General features: G+C 45.3%; 1 protein-coding gene and 2 pseudogenes across 1 annotated transcript; 1 reads left to right on the forward strand and 2 right to left on the reverse strand.

Moving 5' to 3' along the window:
- The window catches only part of Sec61g-ps3 (Sec61 translocon subunit gamma, pseudogene 3), a 34,628-nt pseudogene that overhangs the window by 9,619 nt on the left and 5,566 nt on the right, over window positions 1-19,443 (reverse strand).
- Urah (urate (5-hydroxyiso-) hydrolase) lies at window positions 4,950-8,346 on the forward strand. The gene is made up of 4 exons (NM_001134507.1): window positions 4,950-5,186; window positions 5,554-5,693; window positions 6,687-6,822; window positions 8,021-8,346. Exons 1-4 carry the CDS (start codon window positions 5,127-5,129, stop codon window positions 8,108-8,110), a joined length of 426 nt encoding a protein of 141 aa, NP_001127979.1. The 5' UTR covers window positions 4,950-5,126; the 3' UTR covers window positions 8,111-8,346.
- On the reverse strand, window positions 8,397-18,099 carry LOC134478892 (protein transport protein Sec61 subunit gamma-like; annotated as a pseudogene).

Raw genomic sequence — 19,443 nt, forward strand, 5'->3', positions numbered from 1 at the left:
CTGCTTTTACAGAGAACCCAGGTTTGGTTTCCAAACACCCTCCCACCCCCGTGGCAGCTAACAGTGGTCTGTAACTCCAGTTCCAGAGGACCAGTCCCCCTCCTCTGGCTTCTGCTGGCACTGTGAACGTGTGGCTCACAGATATAACATGTACATAAAACCACCCACACACATAAAATGAAAATAAATGACTCTAAAGGGAAAGGCACCAAGAGCACAAAAGGTAAAGAGGTAAAATAAGGGTCATAGTCCACAAAAGCTCATCTTGGGCAGTGGCCACCACTTTCAACTTCCTATGCATCCTTCTATGTTGAGATCCCTGCAAGAGGAACTCCAAAACAGCTTTAGAACTCGTGCAGTGTGGTCTACCATTTAGCACAACCATGATGGGTGAGCCTTGGAGAGGCAGAGACCCAAGGACTACATGCCCTAAGGACTTCATACTGCTACGGAGTTTTGCTCTGTTTGCTGCCCTCACATCACATCCCTCATAGTCCAGGGCTTATGTGACAACTCTATGGGGCTTCCAGCCCCTCACTGGGCAGTCTCATTGGCACTCACAATAATAGTGATTGATCTATTTCAAACATTACTGCTGCAGTAGATTAATGATTCATCCACCACCCTTAGAAAGAATTTGGAGAAGTAGATTGCCAGTAAAGTTAGGTCAAGATGGTTTTGCTTTGACATAGAAAAATCTTAGGGAACAATCTGAAATTCAGAAATGCACATTCTTAATACCTGAGCTAGGGATTTTTTGAGGTCAGGGAACAAGAACAATGGTGGCCCAACTAGTACTACCTGACCTGCCTCTCTTGCTAAACTGGGCTGGTGATCCAGGCGATGATTAATTCATGTACCCATTTTTACCCTCATCTTCCTGATATGATTTAATTAAAATTGTAAATGAGTCAGTGTGTACCCTGAGGACTTAAAGTAGAAATGGCTGGTTGTTTTTATATAAAAGTTTAGATTTGTGATTCATTTAATATTTTTATAAGATTACATTTTAAAATTAATAAAACAATTGATCCTTTCTTTGTCACTGCAAATTGCAGACTGCCAGTAAAAAGAAAAAATACTGAGAAAATTACCTTTCTTGCTTACACTTTGTTAATCTGTAACAAATTGCTTAGTTATAAATGTGAGCTCTTGAGAATAATTTGGTTTTTTAATCCATACTAAGTAAAACATTTGATCAGGTGAGGGTGTCTTAGTTAGGGTTTTGCTGCTGTGAACAGACACCATGACCAAGGCAACTCTTATAAAGGACAACATTTAATTGGGGCTGGCTTACAGGTTCAGAGGTTCAGTCCATTATCGTCAACATGGGAACATGGCAGCTTCCAGGCGGGCATGGTGCAGGAGGAGCTGAGAGTCCTACATCTTCACTGGAAGGCTGCTAGCAGAGTACTGATTTCCAGGTAGCTGGGGTGGAGGCCTTAAGCTCACACCCACAATGACACATCTCTAATAGTGCCACTCTCTGAGCCAAGCATATAGAAACCATCACAGAGAGTATTGGAGAATGTGTTTGTCTTACATATACTCATTGTAATTGTCCACCTAAAGAAAAATACAATGTAACCACATTGTGATTTTGAAAGAGTTCCCTGAAGGGAGACACTCGGTCACTCGGGATATCGGCGCCCCCCAATCACCAGCCAGAGGCGGTTCTTGATGCAATCAGCAAGAGGCTTTATTCAGTGCACTGAGGCCCAACCCATAACTCACGCAGGAGCAGAGGAGAAGAGCCCCAAGCTCCACTGCACTTGAATTTTTAAGCATAAAAACTGCAGATGGGGAGGGGAGCGAGAGAATGCACCTGGTTGGCTCGTTTAAACTTAAGCAAATATCAGCTTACCACAGCCAGGGTTCAAGGAACCATCACTGCCCATCTGACAGCTCCAGACCCTATCTCTAAATTACAACCTGGATTCAAGGAACCGTCCCTGCCCATCTGACAGCTCCTATCTCTAAATTTCTGAGAATCGTTTATCAAGTACCAGATGTCCTTGGCCAATGGCCCTCTTCCTGCAAAGTTTCAGAGGTTTATTATGTTCCCATAGCTTTTGTAAAACTTTAGGGACTTTGTAAAACTTTAGGGGTTTTTTTTCCTTTTATTCTTTCAATTTGTGTACTGCTTGGAAGATTTTGCTGGGATATATAAACCCTGGGATAAAAACAAATTTGTTGGAGCTTTGCCGCATCCATCAAATGTGTGCGTGTGTGCAAAATGGTCAGAACTTTGCTCCGCCTACCAAATGTATCTGTATGTATATGTAAAGTTATTGGAGTCTGTTGGAGCTTGCTTCACCCATCAAGTGTATGTGCATGTGTGTGCATGTGTGTGTGCACATGTGTACATACATGTGCACATGTGTGGTTTTTTTCCCCATGCACCCTTACCCCTGGCCCCTGAGGGTTTACCACCAGCCCCAGGGAGTTTACCATCAGCCCCTTTGAATTTTCTGATGGCCCCAGGGAGTGAGTCACTAGCACAGAAAAATCAAGCTTTGTTCACTCAGAGAAAAGTCTGCTGAGTGATCAATTGACAAATTTACACCCTACCTCAGTTTACCTTGTCATGTCTAAGGTGGTCATTGACCCATCTAGAAATATTCTAAGGATGGCCTCTCAGCTTCTTCTCTGGACAGCAGGAATCAGGGAGATAGGATGACAGCTCTAAGGAGTCAGTTCTTTTCTGACACCTTGTAGGATCCTGGGATCAAACTCCAATCATCAGGCTTGACATCGAAAGCCTCTACCTGCTGAGTTACCACAGCAGCCCACCTCTGGTTCTCACAGGTCACAGGATACCTTGAGAATGTGTTCCATGTACTATATAACCCTGTCACAGAGGAGTAGGGTAAAGTCACAGGTTCAGACAGCCTTGCCCTCCCACCCAACTGTACCAAAAACGTGGAATGGGCAGAGGGTCTTGAGGAGTCAGACAACTTTGCTTGGAACCTCAACCATACTAGGAGTGCTTACTGCTCTGTACCCTTGAGGAAACTGAGGCAAGGCACATGACCCATCAGCAGTAAAGACTAGGAATCTTTCCTGCTCTCTTCAGTGTGGCCTTATCCAACATTAGCGAGAAGGCGAACGTGGGCCAACTGATGCCTCAATTTTTTCAAAACTTAACTCGGTATTGTATGTGTGATTGGAGGGGGGGGTGCCACAGCTCTTGAATGGAAATCAAATGAGAATTTTGTGGAGTCAGTTCTCAACTTCCCCTATTACAATTCCTGGGTCCCAGAATTGAACTCTCTTCCTCAGTGCTTTCCCCCACACCCATTAATTAGTTTATTTATTTACTTTACATCCTGATCACAGCTTCCCCTCCCTCCTCTCCTCTCAGTCTCTCCTCCTGTAGATAGCAACCCGCCGTGGCATATCCAGTTGCAGTAGGAGTAGACAAGGTAGCCCACTTAAGGGAAAAGGTTCCAAAGGAAAGCAGCAGAGCGAGAGACAGCCCCTGCTCCAGTTGTTCAGAGACCCACACGAAGACGAAGCTGCACGCCAGTTACCTATGTGTAGGAGGCCTAGGTCCATGCCATGCTTGACTTTGAGTGGCAGTCCAATCCCTGTGACCCCCTATGAGCCCAGGTTAGTTGATTCTGTAGGACTTTTTTGTGCTGTCCTTGACTTCTCTGGCTCCTTTAGTCCTTCCTCCCTTTCTTCCACAAGATTCCCCAAGCTCCGACTAATGTGTGGCTGTAGGTCTCTGCATCTGTTTCCATCTACTGCTGGGTGAAGCCTTTCAGAGGATGATTATGCTAGCTAGGTTCCTGTCTACAGGTATAACAGAATATCATTAACAGTGCCAGGGGTAGGCTTTCTCTCATGGATGGGTCTCAGGGTGGGTGATTCATTGGTTGGCCATTCCCTCAATCTCTGCTCCATGTTTAACCCCAGAAGGCCTTGTAGGCAGGACAAACTTTGGGTTGAGAGTTTTGTGGGTTGGTTGGTGTCCTCATCCCTCCATTTGGAAGTGTGCCTGGTTACAGGAGGCGGCCATATCAGGTTCCACATCCCCTGTTGCCAGGAGTCTTAGCTAGGGTCACCCTCATAGATTCCTGAGAGTTTCCCTTGACCCTATTTGAACACATCAAAGAAAGCCACCTTTTGCCAGATGAGCCCTGGAAACTTGCTCAGTTTGGGGACGTGAAGGGTGTAGACTTACAGGAAAAGAGTGGAACCCAGGAGGAGCATGCCATGGGGAGGTGGCTCAAACAGAGCAGCCCACCACCGCCCCCAATTTCTGTTCTTTCCCCCAGTTCTCTCTCCCTCAGTCCTCCTCACACTTCATCCCTCCTGTTCCCCTCCCCACCCTCATCTCACCCAGTTCCCTCCATCCATCCACCTCCGATGTCTATTTTACTCCCCATTCTGAGTGAGATTCATTCATCCTCCCTTGATCCCTCCTTGTTACCTTCTTTGGGTCTGAGGATTGTAAGTAGCGTTGTTATCCTGTATTTTATGGCTAATATCCACTTGTATGTCTTTCTGGGTCTGGGTTACCTTACTCAGGATGATATTTTCTAGTCCCATCCATTTGCCTGCAAATTTCATGATGTCATTGTTTTTAATAGCCGAGTAGTATTCCATTGTGCAAATGTACCACATTTTCTTTATCCATTCTTCTGTTGAGGAGCTTCTAGGCTGTTTCCAGAAATGTTCAATGGCCTTAATCACCAAGGAAATGCAAATCAAAATGACTCTGAGCATCCTCTGTGTTTTAACCACTCAATTATTTCCCTTTCCCTGACCCAGCAACCTAACCAATTTCCCACCAGTCTTTGCAGTAGGCCCCACTGGCCCCGCCTCTCTCAGAACTACCGGTCCCCAGCAACCCCCTTCCCCGACTCCTCCCCACAGCAAGCTCCCAACCGGGTCCATTCTTTTCCTTTAAATCAACACCCCCTCAGGCCCAAAAAACCCAGGAGGCTGCCAGGGCTCTTCTGGCGGAAGGAAGTGGCTTTCCCAGAAGAGTTCAAATAGGTGGCCCCAGGAGTTGGGGCGGGGCCTTGGGTGGAGCAGGTTCTGGCTGACCAGAGGAGCTTGTTGAGGCTGGCAGGGTGACTATCAGAGTTGCACAGACCAGAGCTCCAGGGCAGGGCATGAGTTCCAGGACCGCCCCGCGACTGATGACGCTCCAGAGACACCTAGGCGGGCCACAGGTAAGGAGTTGGCTTGTACCCCGTCTGATACCTACGGAGACAGAGACGGAGGCGGGTGTGGGAGCTTGGGAGCAGGGTTGTTCCTAGGAGACATATGTGCCAGAGGCATCAGACAGCTGGGTTCTCGGACACTAAAGGCCTGCTGAAACTGAAGGGTTTACACAAGGGAAAGAGGGTGGTGTCCAGGCAGGGGCAAAAGAGGGCACAGGTCAGCTTTGTTTAGCACTTGGCATCCTATCCTGCAACTCAGCCTGCCTCTGGGCAGTAGAGCTCTTTGTTTGCTTTCCTCGCAACAAGATCGAAGAGGCAGCTAGCTGGGCCTGTACATACTGGCGCCGAGGTGATCACGCTCACTCTCTCTGCTCAGGCTGGCAACATGGCTACAGAAAGCAGTCCCCTGACTACTCATGTACTAGATACTGCCTCAGGGCTCCCTGCCCAAGGCCTCTGCCTACGTTTGTGCCGCCTGGAGGCCCCCAGTCAGCAGTGGATGGAGCTGAGAACAAGGTAGGAGACAGTTCCTGGGCTGGAATCCGTAAGTACTATCTCCAGCAGCAGTGCCCTTCCTGGGTCCCCCCCTGGGGAAGATCTTAGGCAGGTACTGAGGTGGAGTAGTAAGACCAGGACAACACTGAGTGGTCCTGTGTGACCACTGGGGGCTGGAAGGCAGGACTGACCATTGCCCTCTTGATCCCTGAGCCTCCTTTTCCTCATCTCAGATAACAGGGATGGTGACGAAATAGCCTTTTCACCAGATGTGCATACCTGGGACAATGTCATAGGATGTCAGAGACAGCTTTGTTGGGTCCTTGCCTGTCAGACTCAGCCCAGTGGGCCTGCTGGGAGGGGACCCACTTGCCTGTCAGACTCAGCCTGCTGCAAGGGGAGCCAACTGAGAGGACTGGCAGAAAATAAAGACTGCAATCACCTTGTGCCAGGGTGAAGGCAGAGCGCTTATTTCTCTTCTCTACTCTTAATAGCTGTGAACTTGTAATTAACTTCCTTTACAGAGGGAGGCTGAGATAATAGGACTGAGGTAAAACCAAGATCCTACTCTGGTTCAGGACTGGGCCTTTCAACCTCAGTGAGCCAGGCTCTGGTCCTGGCCCTGGCCATGCCCCTGGTACATGCTCTGTTGGGGGCTTGTTTCAGGTTTAGCCAGCCGAAGCTGGTAGATTTGTGGCCTTGAGAGCATGTTCTATTTAAGGGAGACAGGCTCACACATCTCCTCCCTCTGACCTGCCTGTGAGAACAGGGCGTGGCTTGTCCCCTCCTGGCTCAGTCTTTCACAAACCTGAGGTTTTATCTTTTGCTTCTCTGCTTTGTGATTTCCTAAATAGGCAGCATGGCGATATCCTTAGGAACCATTGCCCTCCCTATCCTGGCCGCGTCTGTGCTCCTTCTGTGAGACTGTGGGAATCATCTGTAGATATTGGCATGCAGATCAGAAAAGCTAGGGAGGGAGGTTTCTCAGCTCTTCTCTCACTTGTCTCTTCATAGCTACACAAACCTGGATGGTCGCTGTCCTGGGCTCCTGACACAAAGCCAGATGAAGCCAGGCACCTATAAGCTGTCCTTCGACACGGAGCGCTACTGGAAAGAGCGGGGTCAAGAGAGCTTTTACCCATATGTAGAGGTGAGTGCCATGGGTGCGTAGAGCAGTTGGACCCTGATTCACTTTGACCAGACCAGGGTCAGACTGGCCCTACCTCTCCCAGGGTGGTAACAAGCGAGTGAACTCATCTCCTTTGTGCTCTCAGAAGGTGTCCAGGGACCTAAGGCACCATGATACTTCATGATGACACACTGAGCTGCCCCTGGATCAGGTGGGTGGGAGGGAGAGGCCACACTGAGGCTGTCTCTTCTTCCTTTGTAGACAGATTCTCATCTGAACCCAGACCCAGGAACACTGGGTGTGTTAGTAACTTCTACAGCCCTGATGCAGCATAAGGGAGAATTATTTATTTGGTCTCATTATTTCAGCCCATGATGCTCTGTGCACTCACTATGGCAGTGGGTACATGTGAAAGAGAGCTGTCACCTCACGGTGGACAAGCAGCAGAAAGGAACACAAGAAAAGACATGGTTCCCTTAGACTCTGCTCAGAGACCTTCCTCCAGCAGGACCCACCTCCAAGTTTCAGTACCTACTTGTCTTAGTCAGGGTTCCTATTCCTGCACAAACATCATGGCCAAGAAGCAAGTTGGGGAGGAAAGGGTTTATTTGGCTTACACTTCCACATTGCTGTTCATCACCAAAGGAAGTCAGGATTGGAACTCACACAGGTCAGGAGGCAGGAGCTGATGCAGAGGCCATGGACAGACGTTACTTACTGGCTTGCTTCCTCTGGCTTGCTCAGCTTGCTCTCTTATAGAACCCAAGACTACCAGCCCAGGGATGGCACCACCCACAATGGGCTGGGTCCTCCCCACTTGATCACTAGCTGAGAAAATACCTTACAGCTGGGTCTCCTGGAGGCATTTCCTCAACTGAGGCCCCTTTCTCTGCAATAACTTCAGCTTGTATCAAGCAGACACACAAAACCAGCCAGTACACTACTAATGACGTCATCATATGACGGATCCAGTTAATTCCAAGAGTTTAACCAGTTGATCCAATCAGATCCCTCAGGATCAAATCACTTCCCCAAAGCCCACCAACTAGCAACAAGGCATCTCTTGTTGGAGACACTATTCAAACGGTAACATCAGATTTTATCTAAGCATCTCCAGCTTCCAGGCACCAGAACTCCTGCTGTCTGGAAGACCCAGGGGCTGTTGCAGGAAGGACTCACCATCTTCAGTGCCTTTAAGTGCCTTCTCTGCTTCTCATAGGTTGTTTTCACTATTACAAAGGAGACCCAGAAGTTCCACGTACCTCTGCTGCTGAGCCCATGGTCCTACACCACCTACCGGGGGAGTTAAAGTAGCGTGTTACCCGAGGAAAGCCATCTGTCTGCCGGTTCCTTTCCCAGACTTAGCCACCCACACAAATCATGGCTTTGTCCTCATCAAAGGACATGAAGCTGCTGCTTGCTGAACATTCTGGAGTTTTATAGTAGGAAGCTGTGAGTTGGTGTCAATAAAGAGAGTTCCAACACCTGCAAATCCACATCTGTCACTGGGACAGGGACAATAAACCAGAACTTTGCTTCTGCCCCAAGTATCTTAGTTTCTTTTCCTGCTGCTGTGATAAAATACTCTGACAGAAGCAATTTGAGAAAGGGTTTTATTCTGCATTAGTTCAAGTTACAGTTCTTCGTGGTAGGAAAGTCACAGTAAAGGAAGGCTGAGGGAGCTGGTCACATTGCTGCTACAATCAAGAAGCAGAGAGCAATGCCAGGCAGTTGGTAGCGCATGCTTTTAATCCCAGTGCTTGGGAGACAAAGGCCGGTAGATCTTTGGTCTACAGAGATGGTCTGCAGTAATTCAGGACAGCCAGGGCTGCACAGAGAAACCCTGTCTTGAAAAGCCAAAAAAGAAAAAGAGAAAGGGAGGAGGGGGAGGGGAAGGAAGATAAGGAGGAGAGAGCAATGCACTGCTAGTAGTCAACTGCTTTCTCTTTTATACAGCTCAGAATCCCCTGCCCAGGAAATGGCCCTTCTCACAATTAATGTGTCTTTCCACATCTATGAACATAGGCTAGCACCCTACAGGCACGCCCAGAGGCCCCTCTCTCAGATAATTCTAAATTCTGTCAAGTTGACAATCCTAACCGTCACACCAGTTGATTGAGGAGGCCTCTGAGGAGAAACAGCTGAGGTCACAGGGGCAATGCAGAGTTGGGCATGGGGATATGGGCCACTCATGAGGCCCTTCAAAGAGCAGAGCAGGAAGTTCGCCACTGACAGTGAGTCTTAGGTTTTACCTCAGTCCTATTATCTCAGCATCTCTCTATAAAGGAGGTTAATTACAAGTTCACAGTTATTAAGAATAGAGAAGAGAAATAAGTGCTTGGCTGTCAGTCAGGTACAAGGCAATCGACATCTTTATTTTCTACCAGTCCTCTCTAGTTGGCTCCCCTCGAAGCAGGCCCATTGAGCTGAGTCTGACAGGAAAGTGGCTCCACTCCCCAAGGAAGCTGGGTTGCTGGTCAAGGACAGAAAGAGTAGGCTGTTTCAGTTGTGTACCACAGGAAAGTGTAGTCTGTAAGGCTGGGCCAGGATGGCTGGAGCAGAAATGGCTGGAGTTCCTGGAGCAGTCTACAGTTGATTTGAAATCTGTGGAGGCAGACAGACTAGGAACAGAGGTAAAGTTAAGGAGTTTAGAAAAGATTTGTTTTATCTTGGATGTACATTTGAAACTGTTAGTTTTGTGGTCCTGGTGGTCAGAAAGAGGAGTCCCAAAACCAAGGAAAGTGGGAGAGATCCAGCCCTCTTGGATAAGCAATAGACAGGAAAACTAGGCTGTTGGTTGTCAGGAATACTTATCTGGAGTCAGAAATTTTTAGAGGAGCCATGGAAATTGAAATTGGCTATATAAGGTTAAATGGGGAACATCTGTTACCTGAAACCAGGGTATGGTTGTGTTGGGGAGAACAATTTGAGAGGTTTTTGTAACATCAGAATAGTCTTTTCTGGGATGTCCAAATGGGTTCTGAAAATGAAATATTTTAGGAACATAGGATATTTTAGGAACATAGGCTCTTGGCAAACAGTGAGAGGGAGGGTCTGTAACAGGTTTGGGGAGTTGGTGTGGAGAGGTTGAGAGAGTTTGGCTTCCAAAGGAGGACTTGGCTGGTCACAGGGACAAATGGGCTGCAATGGGGGTGATTCACTGGCAACTGAGGAACCATGGAGGAATGGTGGCTAACAGAGGGCTTTGAAGAGAGGCAAAATAAAGTAGTAGGAGACACAGAAGGAGAGGTCAGTGGGGTGAGGAGAGTTTGTTGAATGACCTTGACAAGAATTTATTTGGAAATAAGGTTCTGAAAGCATTCAGCTTTCTCTGCCTCCGCCTGTGGCTAACACACTTCCCAAGGAGTTCTTTGAAAGAGAGGGCACAAAGTTTACAGTTAGCAAAGGCAGTATTTCTCCCTTGCAAATGCCCAATTCATGGAGTACTTTCTCACACTTCCTCAGTAAATCTATGTTAAATCTGCTCAAAAAGTTGTCAGAACAGATTTTCATTATCTTACATATAAAGTATCTTTCTATAAAGTAGGGTTGAGGATGTTGAGACCAAACACCTATGGAAACCTGAGCTAAAGCCTGAAAGTATTAATACCGGTTAATCCAGCCTGACGGTGATGGCACACGCCTTTAATCCCCGCACTTGGGAGGCAGAGGCAGGTAGATCTCTTGAGTTCCAGGGCGGCCTGGTCTACAGAATGAGTTCCATGACAGCCAGGGTTATACAGAGAGACCGCGTCTCAAATGCCACCCCCCACCAAAACTAAGAGCACAGAAACTAGTTTGGGCTCCTTTTTGTAAAACTCCATAGCTCATACCAAGAATGTGGCTACTAGGTTTACTAAGACCACCCACTCACAGAACCCTAGCCAACCCTTCCCATGCCAGGTAATGTCCTTGATGACGTGTCAGTTCCTGTCGTGTGTGTTACTTGAATACGATGGTGACTTGAAATAAATTTGCTTTCAGTTTTGTTGTCACTGAAATGAGTGGCTCTGAGGTGTATGGTCCTGTGCAGGATTCCATTCCCAACAGGTGTGATTTGAGGCTTAGCCTTGTGCTGTCTTCTTTTTTTTTTTTTTTTCCTATTATGGAAAAATGTTTATTTTGAAATTATTTTAATTTAGAAATAGAAAATGTCATAGGAAGGAGGAAAGGAACAAAAACCACAAAGCATCCAGGCAACTTTTTACTTCATGAGCTTGTCACCCCCTCATTGGTTCACCAGTCCCATGATGAGAAAGGACTCACCCACCCACAATAATGTTATTAATAGGAATGTGGATCAGTTTCACAAAGAAGCCGATGAACCCCTGATAGCGAATCCAAACACTGTGGCCATGGCAATCTTCTGGAATTCTTTTCTATCAGGTTTGGTGCATCTTTTAACCAGCCGAATTGAGTCCTTTACAAACTGCCGACTTGGCTCGACAAACTGCATTACCTGATCCATGTTTGTGGGATGGCAGTTTGAGAGGGTAGAGACACGTAACTTAGGAGAGAATTCCTTGTGCTGTTTTCTTTTGGCACAGCCACCATGGAGGGAATCTTGAGCTCTAAAGTCAGTGGACCATCTGTCTCCTTCACTTTAACAGTGCGCCATTATAAATTCGGCACCAGCTGGTGAGAAGCATGTGCCTGTAAGTGTACCAGCACTGCGACTGCCACAGAAAGCAGTGCCTTGCATCCTAGATGAGCCATTCCAATGTCAAAACTAGCTGTAAGCAACTGCCAGTGCGGTTTTAGTTATGCTGGTTACCAGAGAAGTTCTGCCAAGACTTGTTACATGAACTTTTCCTACACCTACGCACCCCAGATGGGTGCCAACGACAGACCAAAGTACGTTCCACACAGGTTCAACTTGGCAATCCAGGGAGTTTGCTGGGCCTACATACAGGGCATGGGTGAGGAGTTAGTTACAGAAGTGTGGGTGACTAGAACAGCTGTTTGACCAACAAGGCATTGCCCAGCATGGACCCTGACATACCCAGAGCTGAGTAGATGGACTCCCTCCCGTTACTCTTCCACACTCTATGTATTCTAGCACACAACCACATGCAACTAGGACACGCTACATACAGCTGGCAGGGAAGTTCAGAAGGAGTAGCTGAGATCTCAGGTGAGGCTTTGAGGACCCTCACTCTTCTATAGGGAAGGTCAACATGACCAACCTTGAGGATCATTCATGAATAGTCATAGCTGCTTCCCATGAAGGTGGTAATGGCTGGTGGGCTCAGAAGACAGCCTTCTACAAGACGACTGTAGAAATGAATGTTTCTCTGAACAAAGTCAGTTTGATCCCAACTTTTTAACAGCATAGAGAAATGGACTTGGTTTATATCCTCAGTATTTTAATGATGTTAAAATTTCCACAAGAGCCTGGGCATAGTGGTGCACACCTTTGATCACAGAACTCAGGAGGTAGATTAGGAGGATCTCTGAGAATTCGGGGCCAGCTGGTCTACAAAGCAAGTTCCAAGACAGCCAGGACTTCATAGGGAGAACTCCTGTCTCAAAACAAATTTCCACAAGAGTTTTCAGTGCAACATGGTTTTCATTTGGGCAGATCAAATCCATAAATGAATATTAGAAAACTAATCAGAAGATGTGCAGATGGCTACAAAGAATTCTATAATCTAACAAATGTAGCATATTTGCACATTTGCAAAAATTGTAATCTGATACATCACAGATCATCACTTTGCTTTTACTTACAACCAAAGACAATTCAAAACCAGACGTAGTGCATACACCTTTAGTCCCAGAACTTGGAAGACAGAGGCTGCCCTGGTCCATAAAGTTAGTTCCAGGACAGCCAGAGCTGTTACACAAAGAACCCATCTCGAAAAGAAAAGAAGAGAAGAGAAGAAAAGGGAAGGGAAGGGAAGGGAAGGGAAGGGAAGGGAAGGGAAGGGAAGGGAAGGGAAGGGAAGGGAAGGGAAAGGAAAGGAAAGGAAAGGAAAGGAAAGGAAAGGAAAGGAAAGGAAAGGAAAGGAAAGGAAAGGAAAGGAAACTGAGTATAAAAACTTAGAACTGGGTCTGGAGAGATAGCTCAGTGGTTGAAAGCACTTACTGCTCAATTATGAGGAGCGGAATTTGGGTCTTAAACCCACATCAAGTGGCTCACAACCAACCATAACTCCAATTCCAAGGGATCAACTGCCTTCTATTGGTCTCCGTGTGTGTGTGTGTGTGTGTGTGTGTGTGTGTGTGTGTGTGTGTGCTCGCTTACTCGCACAAACATTCACAAAAATGCACACACAAATAAAAACTAAAAACTAAACTTAGATCCCAAATCTATCTGCCTAGTCTCTGATCCACTGGTGCTCAGGAGACAAACCCAACCCACAGAGGGCTGAGACTTCTCCCATCAATCAGTGGTCAAGGTAATACCCCATAGGCTTTCCCACAGGCCAATCTGATAGAGGCAATTCTTCAACTGGGATGCCATCTTCTCAGATATGTCTAGGCTTATGTCAAGTTGAAAAAGGCCAACCAGAACAAGACAGTAGGAAAGGCAGATGGTATTGGTCAAGGAGTAACTGTAATGGTGATACAAGAAATACTGGTGTCTGGACATGATGTAGGCCAGGAAGTATGATGCCAAATGGCTGCAGCACTCAGGTACTCGAGGGAGAGAGACTGGATGATCAGAGGGTGTATAAGATGCAACATGAGGAGACACCGCCCGGATCTGAAGGGACGCGGTCAAACAGCTCCCTGCACCCAAATACTGTGGGAGGGAGAGCTAAACCTTCAGAGGGGCAGACACGCCTGGGAACCCAGAAGAGACTACACTCTGCCCACATTCCTGACTCTAGAGGAAAACGCCTAGCGCCATCTGGGACCCCTGTGCACAGGGACCCGAGAAAAGGCGGGTCAGGCCCTTCTGGTTGCTGCCCTCACAAAGAGCTGAAACCCAGCCCCCGAGGAGCGACTTCAGGCCCAGAACCAGAGATAACAACAACTTTTTGGCTCCAAGTGACCTGCCTGGTAGACTCAGGACACACAGGCAAAATTCCTCTGGGACTGGACACTTCCGGTTTCTAGCTGGAGCCTGAACCTCACTGATCCCAGCCCACAGCTACCTGCTCCCAAACCCCTTGGGAAGGGAGCTCATCGCCCAGACAGGTGGGCACTCCTGAGACTGCAGGGCAGGACAGACCACCCCTGCCCACATCCCTGGCCCAAGAGGAAACTGTATAGGGCCTCTGGAAACAGGAAGATAGGGACACTCAAGCTGCAGGTCCCCTGCGCTCCAGACACCGCCCAGATCTGAAGAGACCCAGTCAAACAGCTCCCTGCACCCAAATCCTGTAGAAGGGAGAGCTAAAACTTCAGAGGGGCAGACACCCCTGGGAAGCCAGAAGAGACTATACTCTGCGCACATTTCTGACTCTAGAGGAAAACACCTACTGCCATTTGGGACCCCTATGCACAGGGACCCAAGAAAAGACAGGGAAGGTCCTTCTGGTTGCTGCTCTCACAGAGAGATGAAATGCAGTCCCCGAGGAGCAACTTCAGGCCAATGACCGGAGATAAGACCAACTTCTCTGCTCCCAGTGACCTGCCTGGTGGACTCAGGACACATGCCCACAGGAACAGCTGAAGGCCAGTAGACAGGAAAGACTACATGCCTGAAAGCAGAACACTCTGTTCCCATAACTGGCTGAAAGAAAACAGGAAAACAGGTCTACAGCACTCCTGACGCACGGGCCTATAGGATGGTGAAGCCACTGTCAGAAATAGCAGAACAAGGTAACACCAGAGACAACCTGATGGTGAGAGGCAAGCGCAGGAACCCAAGCAACAGAAACCAAGACTACAAGGCATCATCGGAGCCCAATTCTCCCACCACAGCAAACACTGAATATCCACACACACCAGAAAAGCAAGATCTAAATTTAAAATCACATTTGATCATGATGCTGGAGGACTTCAAGAAAGACATGAAAAACTCCCTTAGAGAAACGCAGGAAAACATAAATAAACAAGAAGCCTATAGAGAAGAATCACAAAAATCCCTGAAAGAATTATAGGAAAACAAAATCAAACAGGTGAAGGAATTGAAAATGGAAATAGAAGCAATAAAGAAAGCACAAAAGGAGACAACCCTGGATATAGAAAACTAAAGGAAGAGACAAGGAGCCGTCAATACAAGCATCACAAACAGAATACAAGAGATAGAAGAGAGAGGGGTTGGGGATTTAGCTCAGTGGTAGAGCGCTTGCCTAGCAAGCACAAGGCCCTGGGTTCAGTCCCCAGCTCCGAAAAAAAAAAGAGATAGAAGAGAGAATTTCAGGAGCAGAAGATTCCATAGAAATTATCGACACAAATATTAAAGATAATGTAAAACGGAAAAAGCTTCTGGCCCAAAACATACATGAAATCCAGGACTCAATGAGAAGATCAAACCTAAGGATAATAGGTATAGAAGAGAATGAAGACTCCCAGCTCAAAGGACCAGTAAATATCTTCAACAAAATCATAGAAGAAAACTTCCCTAACCTAAAGAAAGAGATGCCCATAAACATACAAGAAGCTTACAGAACTCCAAATAGATTGGACCAGAAAAGAAACTCCTCCCGTCACATAATAGTCAAAACACCAAATGCACAAAACAAATAAAGAATATTAAAAGCAGTAAGGGGAAAATGTCAAGTAACATATAAAGGCAGACCTACCAGAATTACACCAGACTTCTCACCAGACACTATGAAAGCCAGAAGATCCTGGACAGATGTCATACAGACCCTAAGAGAACACAAATGCCATCCAAAGTTACTGTATCCTGCAAAGCTCTCAATTAACATAGATGGAGAAACCAAGATATTCCATGACAAAACCAAATTTGCACAATATCTTTCTACAAATCCAGCCCTACAAAGGATAATAAATGGTAAAGCCCAACATAAGGAGGCAAGCTACACCCTAGAAAAAGCAAGAAACTAATCGTTTTGTCAACAAAACAGAGAGAAGAAAAGCACGCAAACATAATCTCATATCCAAATATGAATATAACAGGAAAAACAATCACTATTCCTTAATATCTCTCAACATCAATGGACTCAATTCCCCAATAAAAAGACACAGATTTACAAACTGGATACGTAATGAGGACCTAGCATTCTGCTTCCTAGAGGAAACACACCTCAGAGACACACACACTACCTCACAGTAAAAGGCTGGAAAACAACTTTCCAAGCAAATGGTCTGAAGAAGCAAGCTGGAGTAGTCATTCTAATATCGAATAAAATCAATTTTCAACGAAAAGTCATCAAAAAAGATAAGGAAGAACACTTCATATTCATCAAAGGAAAAATTCACCAAGATGAACTCTCAATCCTAAATATCTATGCTCCATGTACAAGGGCACCTACATACATAAAAGAAACCTTACTAAAGCTCAAAGCACACATTGCACCTCACACAATAATAATAGGAAATTTCAACACCCCACTCTCATCAATGGACAGATCATGGAAACAAAAATTAAACAGAAACATAGACAGACTAACAGAAGTCATGAACCAAATGGACTTAACAGATATTTATAGAACATTCTATCCTAAAACAAAAGGATATACCTTCTTCTCACCACCTCATGGTACTTTTTCCAAAACTGACCATATAATTGGTCATAAAACAGGCCTCAACAAATACAGAAAGATAGAAATAATCCCATGCGTCCTATCAGACCACCACGGGCTAAAGCTGGTCTTCAATAACAATAAGGGAAGAACGCCCACATATACATGGAAGTTGAACAATGCTCTACTCAACGATAACCTGGTCAAGGAAGAAATAAAGAAAGAAATTAAAGACTTCTTAGAATTTAATGAAAATGAAGGTACAACATACCCAACTTATGGGACACAATGAAAGCTGTGCTAAGAGGAAAACTCAGAGCTCTGAGTGCCTACAGAAAGAAACAGGAGAGAGCTTATATCAGCAGCTTGACAGCACACCTAAAACCTCTAGAACAAAAAGAAGCAAATACACCCAGGAGGAGTAGAAGGCAGGAAATAATCAAACTCAGAGCTGAAATCAACCAAGTAGAAACAAAAGGACCATAGAAAGAATCAACAGAACCAAAAGTTGGTTCTTTGAGAAAATCAACAAGATAGATAAAACCTTAGGCAGACTAACCAGAGGACACAGAGAGTACGTCCAAATTAACAAAATCAGAAATGAAAAGGGAGACATAACTGCAGAATCAGAGAAAATTCAAAAAATTATCAGATCCTACTACGAAAGCCTATATTCAACAAAACTTGAAAATCTGCCGGAAATGGACAATTTCCTAGACAGATACCAGGTACCGAAGTTAAATCAGGAACAGATAAACCAGTTAAACAACCCCATAACTCCTAAGGAAATAGAAGCAGTCATTAAAAGTCTCCAAACCAAAAAGAGCCCAGGTCCAGATGGGTTCAGTGCAGAATTCTATCAGACCTTCATAGAAGACCTCATACCAATATTATCCAAACTATTCCACAAAATTAAGACAGATTGAGCACTACCGAATTCCTTCTATGAAGCCACAATTATTCGTATACCTAAACCTCATAAAGACCCAACAAAGAAAGAGAACTTCAGACCAATTTCCCTTATGAACATCGACGCAAAAATACTCAATAAAATTCTTGCAAACCGAATCCAAGAGCACATCAAAACAATCATCCACCATGATCAAGTAGGCTTCATCCCAGGCATGCAGGGATGGTTTAATATATGGAAAACCGTCAACGTAATAAACAAACTGAAAGATTAAAAACTACATGATCGGGGCTGGGGATTTAGCTCAGTGGTAGAGCCCTTACCTAGGAAGCGCAAGGCCCTGGGTTCGGTCCCCAGCTCCGAAAAAAAGAACCAAAAAAAAAAAAAAAAAAAACTACATGATCATTTCATTAGATGCTGAGAAAGCATTTGACAAAATTCAACACCCTTACATGATAAAAGTCCTGGAAAGAATAGGAATTCAAGGCCCATAACTAAACATAGTAAAAGCCATATACAGAAAACCAGTAGCTAATATTAAACTAAATGGAGAGAAACTTGAGGCAATCCCACTAAAATCAGGGACTAGACAAGGCTGCCCACTCTCTCCCTACTTATTCAATATAGTTCTCAAAGTTCTAGCCAGAGCAATCAGACAACAAAAGAAGATCAAAGGGATACAGATTGGAAAAGAAGAAGTCAAAATATCACTATTTGCAGATGACATGATAGTATATTTAAGTGATCCCAAAAGTTCCACCAGAGAACTACTAAAGCTGATAAACAACTTCAGCAAAGTGGCTGGGTATAAAATTAACTCAAATAAATCAGTAGCCTTCCTCTACACAAAAGAGAAACAAGCCGAGAAAGAAATTAGGGAAACTACACCCTTCATAATAGTCCCAAATAACATAAAATACCTCAGTGTGACTTTAACCACGCAAGTGAAAGATCTGTATGATAAGAACTTCAAGCCTCTGAAGAAAGAAATTGAAGAAGACCTCAGAAGATGGAAAGATCTCCCATGCTCATGGACTGGCAGGATTAATATAGTAAAAATGGCCATTTTACCAAAAGCGATCTACAGATTCAATGCAATCCCCATCAAAATTCCAATCCAATTCTTCAGAGAGTTAGACAGAACAATTTGCAAATTCATCTGGAATAACAAAAAACCTAGGATAGCTAAAACTATCCTCAACAATAAAAGGACTTCTGGGGGAATCACTATCCCTGAACTCAAGCAGTATTACAGAGCAATAGTGATAAAAACTGCGTGGTATTGGTACAGAGACAGAAAGATAGACCAATGGAACAGAACTGAAGACCCAGAAATGAACCCACACACCTATGATCACTTGATTTTTGACAAAGGAGCCAAAACCATCCAATGGAAAAAAGATAGCATTTTCAGCAAATGGTGCTGGTTCAACTGGAGGTCAGCATGTAGAGGAATGCAGATCGATCCATGCTTATCACCCTGTACAAAGCTTAAGTCCAAGTGGATCAAGGACCTCCACATCAAACCAGATACACTCAAACGAACAGAAGAAAAAGTGGTGAATTGTCTAGAACACATGGGCACTGAAGAAAATTTCCTGAACAAAACACGAATGGCTTATGCTCTAAGATCAAGAATCAACAAATGGGATATCCAAAATATACAAAGAACTCAAGAAGTTAGACCGCAGGGAAACAAATAACCCTATTAAAAAATGGGGTTCAGAGCTAAACAAAGAATTCACAGCTGAGGAATGCCGAATGGCTGAGAAACACCTAAAGAAATGTTCAACACCTTTAGTCATAAGGGAAATGCAAATCAAAACAACCCTGAGATTCCACCTCACACCAGTCAGAATGGCTAAAATCAAAAACTCCGGGGACAGCAGATGCTGGCAAGGATGTGGAGAAAGAGGAACACTCCTCTGTTGTTGGTGGGATTGCAAACTGGTACAACCATTCCAGAAATCAGTCTGGAGGTTCCTCAGAAAACTGGACATTGCACTACCTGAGGACCAGCTATACCTCTCCTGGGCATATACCCAAAAGATGCTCCAACATGTAACAAAGACACGTGCTCCACTATGTTCATTGCAGCCTTATTTATAATAGCCAGAAGCTGGAAAG

This window comes from Rattus norvegicus, chromosome 1, assembly GCF_036323735.1.
Source record: "Rattus norvegicus strain BN/NHsdMcwi chromosome 1, GRCr8, whole genome shotgun sequence".
Lineage (NCBI taxonomy): Eukaryota > Metazoa > Chordata > Mammalia > Rodentia > Muridae > Rattus > Rattus norvegicus.